Below are 15,148 nucleotides of genomic sequence, written 5' to 3' on the forward strand. Positions count from 1 at the left end.
GAAAGTTGTATGCAAGGTAGGATTTGCATTTAATTTCAGCTTAGATGTTACTGGATAAAACTATTTAACCGTTGATTTTTGGTTTTTTTTTTTTTTTTTTAAATACTGGAGGAACTGCTAAATCTGTTATATTCTGTGCCAAGAAAATAAGCACAGCTGTACAGGTACCAGAGGAAACTGGTGCACAGCAGCAACAAAACTGCTGCTGTGAGCATAGTGATGGCAAAGTTCCCAGAGCTGCAGCTTGGCATAAATATATTACATATGAATATTTTATATAAAGTGAAATAAACCACAGGAAACAGAAGTTCTATGTCCCTAACTGAATTTTATTTTTTTTACTCAGCTAAAGCTGTGATGGTTTCGTGACAGTTGAATTGAGCAGGGTTAAATAATAATATTAGTAGTATTTCATGGAGATTCACCTAACCTACATTTTTAATTTTTTCAGATTTAAATAATTTGTGGTTTTGTTTTGTTTTAATTTGTGTGTGTGTGATGGTTTTTTGTTTGCTTGTTTCTTTTTTTTTGGTTTTTTTTTTGGTTTTTTTTTTTTTTTTTTACAATGGATTGTACTTTACAAGTTGTACAGCATGGAGGAAAAAAAATGTGCTATAATATGATGTTTTTCATCTTTCTGAAATATATTCAATACATTTCTTATGTTTCCAAAATATAGTAGATTTTATGCATTAGATAATTATGCGATTACAGTTTCTTCTGGGATGACTCCAGTATTTCTCATTGCGATTTGGCAATTTAATGAAATCAGTGGTTATTGTTAGGAATCAGGGTCACAGCGTTTTGTTGGTCTCCTGGAATGCAGTGTGCTTTGAAAGGTTGTGTAGTCTGCCTTTAACAGCTACACAGCTGTCTCTACCAGTGCTGCTTTCTCTGCTTGGACAGGTTAGTGGCTTAGTATCTTCATGTGTTACAGAAGAGCTGCAAAGCAATCTGTTGTCTGTTTACTTCATACACATAAGGCTGTCACCAGATGGGCTAGCAGGAGGTTATGGAAGCTCACAAATGGAGGTGGCTGCCATCAGGATAACTTTTATTCCAGTTCTAGGCTTATTTTTATAAAACCTAAATACAATAATGACACTGTCTGTCTGTGCCTTTCCCCCAAGAAGTTTAGGAATCTGTTTATTGATGGCAGTTATTTCTGGCACATATTTTTTAGATACTGAGGTCCTACGAGTTTCACAAAAATGAAGAGTTTGCTCCTTTATTTATTATCTTTGTGGGCGACGGCACCTTCCTGAGGTGTTTGTGGAGGTGGAACCCTAGGAATCACTCTGAAATTCTAGCAAGTTATTAACTTTCTAAATTTACTGAGGAGCACCAGCAGGTCAGGTAGAAATTTACAGATTATCCTTAATATGTGTGTAATTTTTTCTTGAAAATTTGTCCCCGTCTTTTACCTTCCTGTGAAAGGTGAAAAATTGTATCTTTTTAATCATGAAGTGTCATGGGATTCTTTCTAATGTTATTCTATGACACCAACCCAATTTTAGTGTAATAATATTTGTGTTACTATATTTTAAGCAGTGTACACCGTATAATCTGATGCACAATAACTATCTGTAAATTTCATATTCATTAAACTAGGATAGCAGTTTTGTAAGAGGCTGGCCTCTTGGTAGCAAGGAAGTGGTCTTTAGATGGAGTGCATAATTCATAAGATTTAAGTCATGAATATTTGACAATGCCATATGTAAAGACCGTAATGTAAGTGCAGAAAAGTTAGATTTACAGAAAGATATTACTAGCTGTAAAGCTTAAAGAATTATTGTTAGCAGACTTTTTAATGCTGTAAAGCTTTCATTCATTGATCAGAAATATTCGGAAGGGTCTCTTGGGTATCATAAAGCAGCCTTTTCATTATGGTACTGCTCCTACAAGCCAAATATTTTCAGAGTTGCAAAAAAAAAAAAAAAAAGTATGGTAGTATCTTAGGGAAGGAAAATGATGCTGAAAAAAAAAAAAAAGCTGCATTTACAGGAGCTGTCAGACTAAAATCTTTCCTCAAACTGGATTCAGTGACTGTAATAGATATATTGTGATATGAAACCGAAACTGCTTCCCACATCTAATGCAGAATATATACTACACTTTTCAGGAAGTGCATGGTAAGTAAATATGGAAATAGCAGCTCTGTACACGTGTTCAGGAAAAAAAAGAAAATTTCTTTTTGTGTACTTTTTGACAGTGACTCTGTCACTCATATTGTGGCCGAGAACAACTCCTACCCAGAGGTGCTGGACTGGCTGAGAGGACAGGGTGTGGGCGATAGCTCCAGGTTTGAACTACTGGACATCTCCTGGTTTACAGCCTGCATGGAAGCAGGAAGACCAGTTGATTCAGAAGTGAAGTATCGTCTCATGGTAAGAGAAGTCCTTCAGTGCAAATCATAGAATAGTTAGGGTTGGAAAGGAACTCAAGCTCATCTAGTTCCAGCCCCCCCCCCCGCCATGGGCAGGGACACCTCACATTAAACCATCTCACCCAAGGCTTCGTCCAACCTGGCCTTGAACACTGCCAGGGATGGAGCATTCACAACTTCCCTGGGCAACCCATTCCAGTGCCTCACCACCATTAGAGGAAAGAACTTCCTGCTTATATCCAATCTAAACTTCCGCTGTTTAAGTTTTAACCCGTTACCCCTTGTCCTGTCACTACAGTCCCTAATGAAGAGTCCCACCCCAGTCCCTCTGGATGGCATCCCTTACCTCCAGCGTATCAACCGGACCACACAGCTTGGTGTCATCAGCAAACTTGCTGAGGGCGCACTCAATCCCACTGTCCATGTCAGTGATGAAGATGTTAAACAAGACCGGTCCAAACACTGATCCCTGAGGGACACCACTCGCTACTGGTCTCCAGCTGGACATTGAGCCATTGACCACAACTCTTTGCGTGCGGCCGTCCAGCCAGTTCTTTGTATACTGAGTGGTCCACCTATCAAATTGATGTCTCTCCAATTTAGAGATAAGGATGTCATGTGGGACAGTGCCGAATGCTTTGCACAAGTCCAGGTAGATGACACCAACTGCTCTACCCCTATCCGTCAGTTCCAGAGCCCCGTCATAGAAGGCTGCTAAATAGGTCAGGCAGGATTTCCCCTTAGTGAAGCCATGCTGGCTGTCACCAAGCACCTTGTTGTTCTTCATGTGCCTTAGCTATGCCTTCCAGGAAAATGTGCTCCAAGATTTTGCCAGGCACAGAGGTGAGACTGACTGGTCTGTAATTCCCCAGGTCTTCCATTTTCCCCTTCTTGAAAATGGGGGTTATATTTCCCTTTTTCCAGTCGTCGGGAACTTCACCTGACTGCCATGATTTTTCAAATATGATGGAGAGTGGCTTAGCAACTTCATTCGCCAGCTCCTTCAGTGACATTCAAAATACAGTGACAGTACAAAATTCAAAATACAAAGTTCAAAATACAGATACAAAATTCACAATAAACTGACATTCAAAATGAACATCTATGTCATTATTTATTTATTTATTTATTAACCTAGAAGCATATATACTTATGTTGTGACAGCATTTCTGACTTTAAAAACTTTTTTTTCCTGAAATTTATATGAGTAATTCCCATAAGTTTAATAGATGAAAAAGACTTTTCATGCCTTCTATATCAGTGTTTGGTAATGCAAAGTTACTACATTGTCACATGTTCCAAAAAAAAGGTGGGTGCTATTAAAGGGGAAATATCCATAATATCTATCAATGCAGCACTTGCTGTTGTTGTAGTACCTGTGGCATTTCCACAAATTTTTCAGCGTCACGGTAAATGTTCCCCTGAGAGCAGTGCATTTTAACAGGCTCTTGATGGAATGCTTTGCCTCTTCAAAACAGTACAAAAATATTAAAACCTTTTTCTGTTTGGAAGTGATCCTCTAACTGCTGGGCCATTGAAGGACCTGTGAAATGAAGGCTGCTACAGTCTGTGGATATGGATTTACAAATTTGGCACGATCAAGTAAAACTGCTAAGAAAAAGAGGTTTTATTATGTTGTATTATCTCTCAATGGGAGCTGTAATTCAGAGGATATTGTGAATGGCAGGCTGACTATTTGGTAAATGGTGTTTGGCCTCGAAACAATGGATGTTGACATGTTTTCCTCTGATCTATATCTGATAAAAGAATGTGCTAATTTTTCAAGCTGGAGCATAGTGTGAAATAGTGGTATCCAGTACCCCCAGCAGAGACTGTTAATGGTGAGGGTGTGGTAGGGATAACTGTGTGTTGCACACAGCTATTGATAGCATGTGCTACTAGGCCATGAGATAACCCTGCAGTGTCGCAGGATGAACCTGTTCTCTTGTTCTGCACCCACTTGAGACTCACAGTGATTGATTTAATGTGTGCTGGTGAGGAAATTAATTCATACAGCAGGAGAATTAAAGGTCTGATCTAAAGCTCTGTGAAGTAAAGTGAGAGATTCCTGCTGATTTCTGAAGGTTTCCATGTGAACTGTGACCCCACTGCAAAACGAGAACTGGGAAACCCATAAACAGTGGGACCATGGCAGGATCTGCAGCATGTACTTTCCTGTGAGCCATAGGATGCCTTAATATTTAACAGCAATATTGTGCTTTTTGCTGCTTCTTCATACTGATGCTTAGATTACTAAGGATGATTCATAACTACCACCCTTCCCCAAGAAAAATTGTAGCTCCTGATTTATTTTTTTAGTCAGCTTTCATTGCCAGAATATATTTTTCAGGATTTTACATGTAAGAATTGCTGTTTAATGACACTTGGCGGGGGGGAGTAGTGAATACACCAGATGGAGCTGTCGCTCTCAGACTCAACGTAATTCTATGACAGAATATGTGTTTCTATTCACAATCCTCCCAATGAAATATTTTTCTAGCATATGTATAATATTTTCAGCGAATCTGCTGGAGGGAGAATAGACCAAAGAAACTGATGCAAACAAAAACCTGAAAATCTTGTAACTACTGCATTATGTAATCTCGCAGGCAAAAAGGTCATAAAAACATGGCTACTCAGAATACAAAGAAGTTCTCTAAACAAGAAATAAATCTAAAGCGCTAGCAAAATCCTGTGAGTTTTGTGGATTTTCACATCATGATTAAAAGTAAACCAAATTACCCTTTATTTACATTATTTCAGCAGTGCATGAAGATCTGTAGGTTCAGATAGCTCTTTTTTTTCCAAAGCTAGAAATGCTTTTGTCTGTCTCTGAAATGCCTCCCAATGATGCTGAAGCTTACTTTTAAGAAAAAAAGAAAAGAAAAAAAAAAATCAATGAGAAGGCCACTGCTTTAGTTTTCTTTTATATATAAAAATCCTTCTCGAATACTGCTGGAGCAGAAACTTCTGAAAAAGGTAACAGCACTGTCAGGAGATCATTATTATGCTTTGAGACTGGATCTGCAAGTAGGAATTTCTGTTTTTATTGAAACATAAAGATTTCATGCTAATAAATGTAGAGTGCAATAAGCAAGCCAGTGACAGCTGTACAATTAACTTTAAAGCTTATAGTTAAGACCAGTCTTAATTATGTAGTGGCTCTAAAGTAATAAACATTTTTGTAAAGCAAAAAAGGAAGGAAGAGAGAGGATTTTAGAAGCTGAGCAAATTTAAAAAGAATTTTATTGTTGCGATGTCGCCATGATTTTTTTTTTTTTTTATGCCTTGAGAAACGAGGAAGGATTGAATTAAAGGTTAATTTTCTTTTCAAGTACTAGACCGAACTCATACATAATGTAATTTAATTGGAGCTTCACTGAAGACAAATTTGGTCCATTATGTCAGACTTGTAAAATGTGAAATGAAAGTGAATTAGCAAACTTTCAACTCAGGCTACATTGTGAAGGCTTTGAGGTAAAAGGAATGGATTGCAGTTGGCTAATATTTTGGTTGAAGTCTTGTCTACATGCATGTTAGTGATACAATTCCTATTAATAGCAGTAAGACTTCATATTTCAGATCTTACAGTATCCTGTTTGGAAGGTCATTCTTCATTCAGGACATTTGTACTGAAAAGAAATGTCCTTCTCCATACAAAACAAGGGGAATAAAGTCAGAGTCACAGACCATTAGCTAACATACTAATTGCAGTTGTCACTAAAGTACATCTTTCTGCCATTGAGAGTGATCTGAGAGATGCCCTGATGGTAGTGATTTATAGAGTATAAAAGGTTGGGTGACCAGATCAAAGGTGGTCTGAATTCTTATTGATTCATTCAGCAACAGTTGACTTTTACAGTTAATAGCTATCATTTAATTTAATAGGCTGTGAAAGCGTGGTAGCCAAACATCTACTTTAAAGGGAAATTCAAACCTCTGGTAAAAGAATGCCTTTGTCGAGACACCTTTCCCACCACAAGCAGATGGGCATTTTGGATAATAGCAGGACATGGACATTAATATGTATGCAAAGGCATCCTCACATGCTAGAAAATAGTGCCGTTCCCTGGGTAATAAAAAGAAAGAGGCGGAGGGGAATCTTTCAGAAGGATAAAAAGAAAGCATGAGAACCATAAGTGGGTTGGCATGCACAGCAGCCTTATGAACTCTGTTGTGACTGCATATCTTCTGACTTTTCCTCAGTCAGAACCCAGAAGTTAGTTATATTTTTAGAAAGGGAAATATTTTTATTTCCTTGAACAAGGGATTTCCCTTCCTATTAGGAAAAGAAAGTAGTGCATCTTTCAATCCTTTGCCATCTCATGTGACAGGCAACTGATATGTAACATCTTCCAGAGTGTTTTGCTCTGTTTCCTTGTGAGAGAGGCTCTAACTGATGGTAGAAATTCTTCATAGTAACAGTCATTTTCCCAGAAAATAAAATGAAACTTGTAAACTGGCTGCCTCATCTTCATAAAATACTGGATATCTGCAGCCTTTAGTATTTGATCAGTGCTGTCTGGACTTCACAAAGCTCCTGGCTGTTGAATAATGTGGCCCGACACAGGCTCTAGTATCTGCACACTTTATTTACTGCTGCTCCATATTTTCTATTATTACCCTATTTTATATTTCTTTGTATTAAAAGAATAGTAGGTCAAGAGAGGTTCTCCTCCCCCTCTACTCAGCCTTGGTGAGGCCGCATCTGGAATATTGTGTCCAGTTCTGGGCCCCTCTGTTCAAGAAGGACAGGGAATTGCTTGAAGGAGTCCAGTGCAGAGCCACAAAGATGATTAAGGGAGTGGAACATCTCCCTTATGAGGAGAGGCTGAGGGAGCTGGGTCTCTTTAGCTTGGAGAAGAGGAGACTGAGGGGTGACCTCATCAATGTTTACAAATATGTAAAGGGTAGGTGTCAGGATGAGGGAGCTAGGCTTTTTTCAGTGATATCCAGTGATAGGACAAGGGGCAATGGGTGTAAACTGGAGCATAGGAAGTTCCGCGTTAACATCAGGAAGAACTTTACTGTAAGAGTGACAGAGCACTGGAACAGGTTGCCCAGGGGTGTTGTGGAGTCTCCTACACTGGAGATATTCAAGGCCCGCCTGGACAAGTTCCTGTGTGATGTACTTGTAGGTTACCCTGCTCTTGCAGGGGGGTTGGACTAGATGATCTTTTGAGGTCCCTTCCAACCCTTGGGATTCTGTGATTCTGTGGGATTCTGTGAACAGATTGACAAAGAGTCGAGTAGTACCCTACAAGATCATAAAGGCAACTAAGCCTTTATGCTGTAGAAGCTAACGCTCTTGGTACAGACCTATTTTCCTGCTTATGCCATGTTGAAAATGTCACTGTGAAGGACTGGCAGTGACATTCATTGTTTCTGCAGCCTGGTTTTGGGGTACAAACTCTGATTAGCTCTAGAATTAAATAGTGTACACATTTGGATACTTTTCAGTGGTTGCCTCTCTGTAGTGTACTGTAATTTCATTTTAATGTACTGGAGTTATCTACAAAAAAAAAAAAAAGGAATTGTAGTGCTTACATTTTTTTTTTCATATCCATAGTCGTTTCTTCCTAGTATTACAAACTATTGTGAGGTAGTGTGAGTTTCCAGGATTGCTTGTTCTACAGTGTAATTGCTACTGGATGAAATTTTTAAGTTTGTCCCATAATCTGTACAAATGATTTTGTCCCATCTGGTCTTCCCACCAAAAAGCTATATCAATCCTGTTCTTGGATTCTGCTGATGATAGAAAATCATGTCTGTCGTTGTCACGTAGGCATTGTAATATTCTCTAAAAATCAGACTATAGTAATTACTGTTTGCTAGATGATTTTGCTATTGTTTTCTAGCTGAAGTTTCTTCTTTTGTTATGTATAATCAAGTCCTGTTATATAAAAGCATAACTATGATTAAGAAATGCTAAAATATCTTTGATAGGGCAGAGACAGGATGTTTATGTGCCAGTTTGTCACCCTTTTAAACACAGAGTTTCTGTGTTAATTTTGCTCTCATGCACAATGCCAGGTAACACTACATGTAAGACTCTTGTTCTTTGTGTGTCTATGTCCTTATGAAGATAATAGCTTTTTATATATTCTACTCAGTAACATTCCATTTGTTCAGAGTCTTTGCAACTGGCACTATAATTTCAAGCGTTGTGTTAGAATCATAGAATCAACTAGATTGGAAAAGACCTTTAAGATCATCAAGTCCAACCAGTATCCCAGGACTGCCAAGACCACCACTAAACCATACCACTGAGGGTTTCATCTACATGGCTTTTGAACACTTCCAGGGGCAGTGATTCTATCACTTCCCTGGGGAATCTGTTCCAATGCCTAATCACCCTCTTTGTGAAGAAAGATTTCCTAATATCCAGTCTAAACCTGCCTTGGTGCAGTTTGAGGCCATTACCTCTTGTCCTATCCCTTGTTCCTTAGGAGAAGAGACTGACCCACGCACCTCACTGCAACCTTCTTTCAGGTAGCTGCAGAGAGCAATAAGGTCTGCCCTGAGCCTTCTCTTCTCCAGACTAATCACCCTCAGTTCCCTCAGCCATTCCTCATGAGACTTATTCTCCAGACCCTTCACCAGCTTTGTTGCCTTTTCTGGACCTGCTCTTGCTGTAATCAATCATCGTTTATATGATTTTAAAATCAATTTTAAAGTATAATTCATGAATGTGTGTGAAAGTGGATGAGTTGTCCTGTTGATCCTGGCTGAAACCCATATCGGTTATTCCCAAGAGTGGTCTTAAACATAAAATAGCTTACTTCCTTTCAGTGTGTACTATAAAAACTGCCATATAATTCCCTGCTCCTTCAGCTGTGCAAGCAGAAGCTTTTTTTTTGTGTGTATGTGAATACTGTTATTCAACTATTCTGCACCAAATACAAAGGCAATTTAGCATGAAATTATATGTGGGCTGTGTGTGTGTGAAGGCACACACACGTTTATAAGTTTATCTAGCACAGATGCTAGTTTTATGTCTGCATGTCTTTAGATACAGGAGAGAAAGGGCTCAACTTTCCATTTTGGGGGGTAAAAATTTCCCTTGTGTATCTTTGTGGTATTTTTGTTGTTGTTGAGCCGTTTCCCTGTGGCTTTTGGATAGTGAAATGCAATATGCTTTTGACAGATCTGCCAAATGTCTTCAGACAAAATGACAAATAGCAAACAATACACAGAAACATTGAGAATGTTTTCAGCATTTCCGAAGTATTTCAGATTTGGGCATTTTTAATGAAACCAAAGGAATTAAAAGAGTGGGCATATAAAGCAGAAGAAAGCTGGTGCTAGATTGTTTTTTTTTGTAGTTGCTTTGGAGGATATTGAAGACTCATGCTCTTGTGCCGATGGGGACATGACCATGTATCTTACTTTTTGAGAGAATTCCCTTCCCACCCTCCTGGGGAACTTGGTCAATTTTGCATCAAAATTAGGCGAAAAGCAAATGCAAATGTAGGTAGCCTGGGCATGGAAAACTTGCATGTAAGATTTGGCACCTGGATCCTTTTCCTTGCTCAGTGAACACCTAAAAATGATATCTGAATTGGATCAGCCATGTACTGAAGGGACTGAGTGAGAAACCACATCATAAGGTGAATGCTGGCTGTTGGGTGGAGGCATTGAGATGCCTTTTCTATGTCTGTTTGTAAATGTTTCCTTAGCTTTATAATGACCCCAAAATAGAACATTTAGCTTAATGACTTAAATCCAAACAAAAAATGTTTTCTTTCATTTTATCTGGAAGGGGAGGGGGAAAGTGAATTTTGAAGTAATGCAAACATTTTTAACATTTTTTCCTTCACTACTGAATCTGGCTACAGATCTCAAAAGTCAATTATTTGAGATTCGAGCATCTCTCTCTCTCTTTTCCACTCCCCCCTCCATGTTGATATTATATTGAATAATCTAGTGTTTTCCAGGAAAACTCTGTTCATTCAAGCTTATCCACTCTCAAAGCTTTCTAGTTTTTCAATCTCACTGCAGTAATATGTAGAGATACTTGCCATTTAGAGAGCCTTTTTTTCTATTTTTTTTTTTTTTTTAAATGACAAAGCCATTGAAAACTCCCTGGAACAACTTACTGCAGAAAATGAAAAATCCCAGTAATCACTAGAAAAAATGGTATTGTCTGTGCAGCCAATGTGAAATTAAATGTTCTTCAGAGGAAGATAGTAGGAGCAGTATTACTCTCTTGTCTTCTTTTTAAAGATACATATTCTGGGCTTGTGAAAAGTATTTTTGCAATTTTTTGAAGGTGTTTGACTGGTGCGTCACCATCATTTCCCCCCCCTTTTTTTCCCCCCTTGTTAGGAACAAGGCTATTCTCCTCCTTTGAATATACCTGAATCAGAAGCACTACCATTTATTGCAAGCAAAGTATCTCAGTATTCGTGTCAAAGGAAGACAACTCTAAATAACTGCAACAAGAAGTTCACGGTAATACTTATTCTATCCATTAAATAAAAACTAACGTAAGTAAAATAATTAATACAGTACTTGCACCAATATTTTTGATAGCTCCTTCACCAAATTCAAGAGTTAAACAGGCAGCATAATATTAACAAGTTTTAAAAGTTATAAAAATGCTGTACTTAAAATTGAGTGCAAGCTTAATTGCAGCAAATATTGCTGAAAGCTTAACACAATGGATGTTGAAATAAACTAATAGCTTGTACACACATGAATTTTTAAAACAAATGATTGAATAACGTTCTGAAAATGTCTTTTAGTCTTCCATCACAGTCTTATTGAACAATCTGGAAGTAATGCTAAACAAAGTTTGGTTTAGGTCAATCCAAGGTACTTCACAGTTGCTGTGCTGTTTTCTAATTTGCCAAAATGTTTGTTTCTTCAAAATGTGGTTGTAGACTTTAGAATTTCAAAATTGCTTAATTGTGAACACAGATTGTGTGATCAATGTAATTACTCTAACATGACAGCCCCCCCCCTTAAATTAGTCTAGTTAAACTAGTCTAGAGACTATAGTATTGCCTATTTAATACTTATAAGATTACACAGTTCAGCGGGTATGGAAGAGCCCAAGTCATCTGGTCTAAATTCCTCTTGAGCTGTTATGCTTAATGGCTCCTTTTGGCTGGCTGTAGATACTAAGTGGCAACTATTCAATAGGAAACATTTGACACAGAGACTTTAATGTAATATATAGTCTGAATAAATCTAGCATAATTACATACATACATTTCAAGTACAACATGAAACACCTCCTCATCTTCCTAAAGTGTTATTATTTATTTTTTATTATTTATAATTTTTATGCTTTTACTTTGTGTGTGTGTGCCTATAAATACGCACTAATCTTTCAAGTAAATAGTATTTGTAAGATACATATAAAAAGAATAACAACAGATACCAGCAATGTGAGAATGAAAAACATTTACAAGGTAAATACTAAACCCTCTGGCAATTCAGAACTAGAGATAAACCTAAAAGCAACTCTAAAATGTCTTGATCTGGGCATTCACAGCTAAAAATTTAACAACCTGAATTTTGCCTTGTAGTGATGCTTTGAAAAAATCATCGATTTTACCAAATATATATTATAGTGTTTATAGTACTCAAGTAGGTTAAACTGTTTGCTTATTAAAAAAAAAAAAAAATCTCTTTTTGAGCTACCTGATGGGGATTGAGTTTTGATCCTGCTTTGAGCCTGAGGTTGGATTAGAGACCTCCTGAGTCACTTCCATCCCCAAGGATTCCAACATTCACAAAGCTGCTTCTTTCAAAATGGCTACCTTGCACCACCTCCTGCTAGAAAACAAGGCTGCGAATGTTATCATATAACTTCTTGAAAGCTGTCATGTTTTTTCCCCTTGTTACAAATACTAAATACATCCTGCCATAGTGAAGGGGTCAGATCAAATATAGTATGACCCAAAGATTTTGTAAAATACTGTCCTTCTTGGAGAAATAGGAAATAAGTGCCTTGTTTCTATACATCCTGAAAACTGTAGAATGTGAGATGCTGAATTTTCTGTAGTAGGACATTTTGTCAGTCATTCTGAAAGTAAAAATGTAGAAGGAATTTTGATGGAAAACGGCAAAGTACAATGGCTACTCTTTGAAGACACAAAGTTGTTAATTTTTAATTGTCATTAACATTTTGAGCACAAAAAGGTCTAGAATAAGGTAGCTCCCTTTTAAATAATACCTTTTTAAATTTTTTTTTTTTGAACTTTCAATATCTTTATTTGGAAATTCGAACAGTATTTTTAAGTTTTCGAAGACTGAGTACTATAACTCTATTGAACATATAGTTTGTCTTCTAGCTGTTGAATTTCTGAACTTAGTCCAAGATTCAGTTAAAATTAAACCTGTGATAGTAGAAACATATTCATTGAGTGGTTTCTGTTATACCTGTGTTTCACAGAGAGACAGTCCCTAAATGACTTCCAGGTTTATCATTTCAGCAGTCTTAATCTCAGAGTATTTGTCTCTTGTATTTGATACATGAATCAGATTTCATACAGTTATATCAAATTGATATGTCAACTTGTATTTGATAAATGAATTTAGCTGAACACATAAGAAGCAGGGCAGTTTAATGACTGAAGCACTGAAACTCCCTTCTATTATCCTGTATATCAAAAGTTTCTGAGTCTGGGTACAAATTAGGTTTCATAGTGACAAAAGTGGCAGTTTTTCATCCTCATATATTGAACGTAGCTGTTCCAAGTTGTAGTATTTTGTTTCAGGAGGTGGTACTGGAAAAGCTGATAATGCGTATGAGTCTGTTTAGCATCTGCATCTTGACAGTTGTAATGTAATTCCTTAGGGCCATTACTCTTTTCTTCACAACCAAAGCTTGCAATGACAGCTGAAGGCTTGGATGTTTATGGACTGCAAGAGCTGGCCCGTTCCCTGGAGGCCTGCCAGTTAGTCTGCCTAATGTCACAGGAGCCTGAATTTCTGTGTTTTGTCGGTCTTGTATTAAACCTGTAATTCATGTTCTCAAATAAAAGTGTTCCAACAGGTTGTTACAGTGTGAGTACTTAGCAAATGCACTGAAGCATTGGTATAATTCACATGCTGTGGGCAGCCAACCATTAAATGACAGATTTTTCCTCGATTGATGTCATACGTTCTGAAAATTTGGTCCAAACCACCTTGAATTATTTGTTGATGGTAGTGTTTTGTTATAACAACTTTGTTCTGTGAGCCAGGCTTGTTCCTTTTTCTTATAGATTTTGTGTTTGATTAGCTGAAAGATAATGTTTTTTGATCTTGCCTGTAACAGGGGCCCAAAGCTGCTACTTGCGCAGACTGCTCTGATACCCTGTATCAAATTCCTCTTTCAAATGAGTATTATGTTTCAGAAAGAGTAATAGTTATGTTTGACATCTTTTAGTCTCTTCAGAAGAGCAGGTAAACAATCAGCAATAGGCAGAATTGTGTGTGCACTGAGGCTTTGAATGTGCTGATTAAATAGAATCAAAGAATAGTTAGGGTTGGAAAGGAACTCAAGATCATCTAGTTCCAACCCCCATGTCATAGGCAGGGACACCTCACACTAAACCATCCCACCCAAGGCTACATCCAACCTGGCTTTGAACACCGCCAGGGACGGAGCACTCACAACCTCCTTGGGCAACCGATTCCAGTGTCTCACCACCCTAACAGGAAAGAACTTCCTCCTTATATCCAATCTAAACTTCCCCTGTTTAAGTTTTAACCCGTTACCCCTTGTCCTGTCACTACAGTCCCTGATAAAGAGTCCCTCCCCAGCATCCCTACTGGATACTGGAAGGCTGCTATGAGGTCTCCATGCAGCCTTCTCTTCTCCAGGTTGAGCAGCCCCAACTTCCTCAGCCTATCTTCATGTGGGAGGTGCTCCAGCCCCCTGATCATCCTCGTGGCCCTCCTCTGGACTTGTTCCAGCAGTTCCATGTCCTTTTTATGTTGAGGACACCAGAACTGCACACAATACTCCAGGTGAGGTCTCACAAGAGCAGAGTAGAGGGGCAGGATCACCTCCTTCGACCTGCTGGTCACGCTCCTTTTGATGCAGCCCAGGATACGGTTGGCTTTCTGGGCTGCAAGCGCACACTGCTGGCTCATGTTCATTTTCTGATCTACCAGCACCCCCAAGTCCTTCTCTGCAGGGCCGCTCTTAATCTCTTCTTTGCCCAATCTGTAGCTGTGCCTGGGATTGCTCCGACCCAGGTGTAGGACCTTGCACTTGTTGTGGTTGAACTTCATGAGTTTGGTATCAGCCCACCTCACAAGCGTGTCAAGGTCCCTCTGGATGGCATCCCTTCCCTCCAGCATATCAACCGGACCACACAGCTTGGTGTCATCGGCAAACTTGCCGAGGGTGCGCTCAATCCCACTGTCCATGCCTGCGATGAAGATGTTAAACAAGACCGGTCCCAACACCGATCCCTGAGGGACACCACTCGTCACTGGTCTCCAGCTGGACATCGAGCCATTGACCACAACTATTTGTGTGTGGCCATCAAGCCAGTTCTTTATCCACTGACCAGTCCATCCTTCAAATTGATGTCTCTCCAATTTAGAGAGAAGGATGTCGTGTGGGACAGTGTCAAACGCTTTGCACAAGTCCAGGTAGATGACATCAACTGCTTTACCCTTGTCCATCAGTTCTGTAGCCCCATCATAGAAGGCCACCAAATTGGTCAGGCAGGATTTCCCCTTAGTGAAGCCATGCTGGCTGTCACCAAGCACCTTGTTGTTCTTCATGTGCCTTAGCATGCCTTCCAGGAGAAT

General features: G+C 38.8%; 1 protein-coding gene across 17 annotated transcripts in view; it reads left to right on the forward strand.

Annotated features, from left to right (window-relative positions):
* Positions 1 to 15,148, forward strand: part of DNTT (DNA nucleotidylexotransferase) — a 194,919-nt gene that overhangs the window by 90,051 nt on the left and 89,720 nt on the right. For 16 of the 17 annotated variants that reach the window (XR_010610936.1, XM_065671972.1, XM_065671975.1 and 13 more), the window contains 2 exons: positions 2,213 to 2,387; positions 10,715 to 10,840. Coding sequence is in view for 16 of the 17 variants with exons in the window: in XM_065671972.1 (XP_065528044.1) it covers positions 2,213 to 2,387; positions 10,715 to 10,840 (301 nt within the window). In the remaining variant the exon portion in view is untranslated. The remainder of the gene's footprint in view (positions 1 to 2,212; positions 2,388 to 10,714; positions 10,841 to 15,148) is intronic. The other variant, XM_065671983.1, reaches the window with a different exon arrangement.

The sequence above is a fragment of the Lathamus discolor genome, chromosome 3 (genome assembly GCF_037157495.1).
Source record: "Lathamus discolor isolate bLatDis1 chromosome 3, bLatDis1.hap1, whole genome shotgun sequence".
In the NCBI taxonomy this organism is placed as follows: domain Eukaryota; kingdom Metazoa; phylum Chordata; class Aves; order Psittaciformes; family Psittacidae; genus Lathamus; species Lathamus discolor.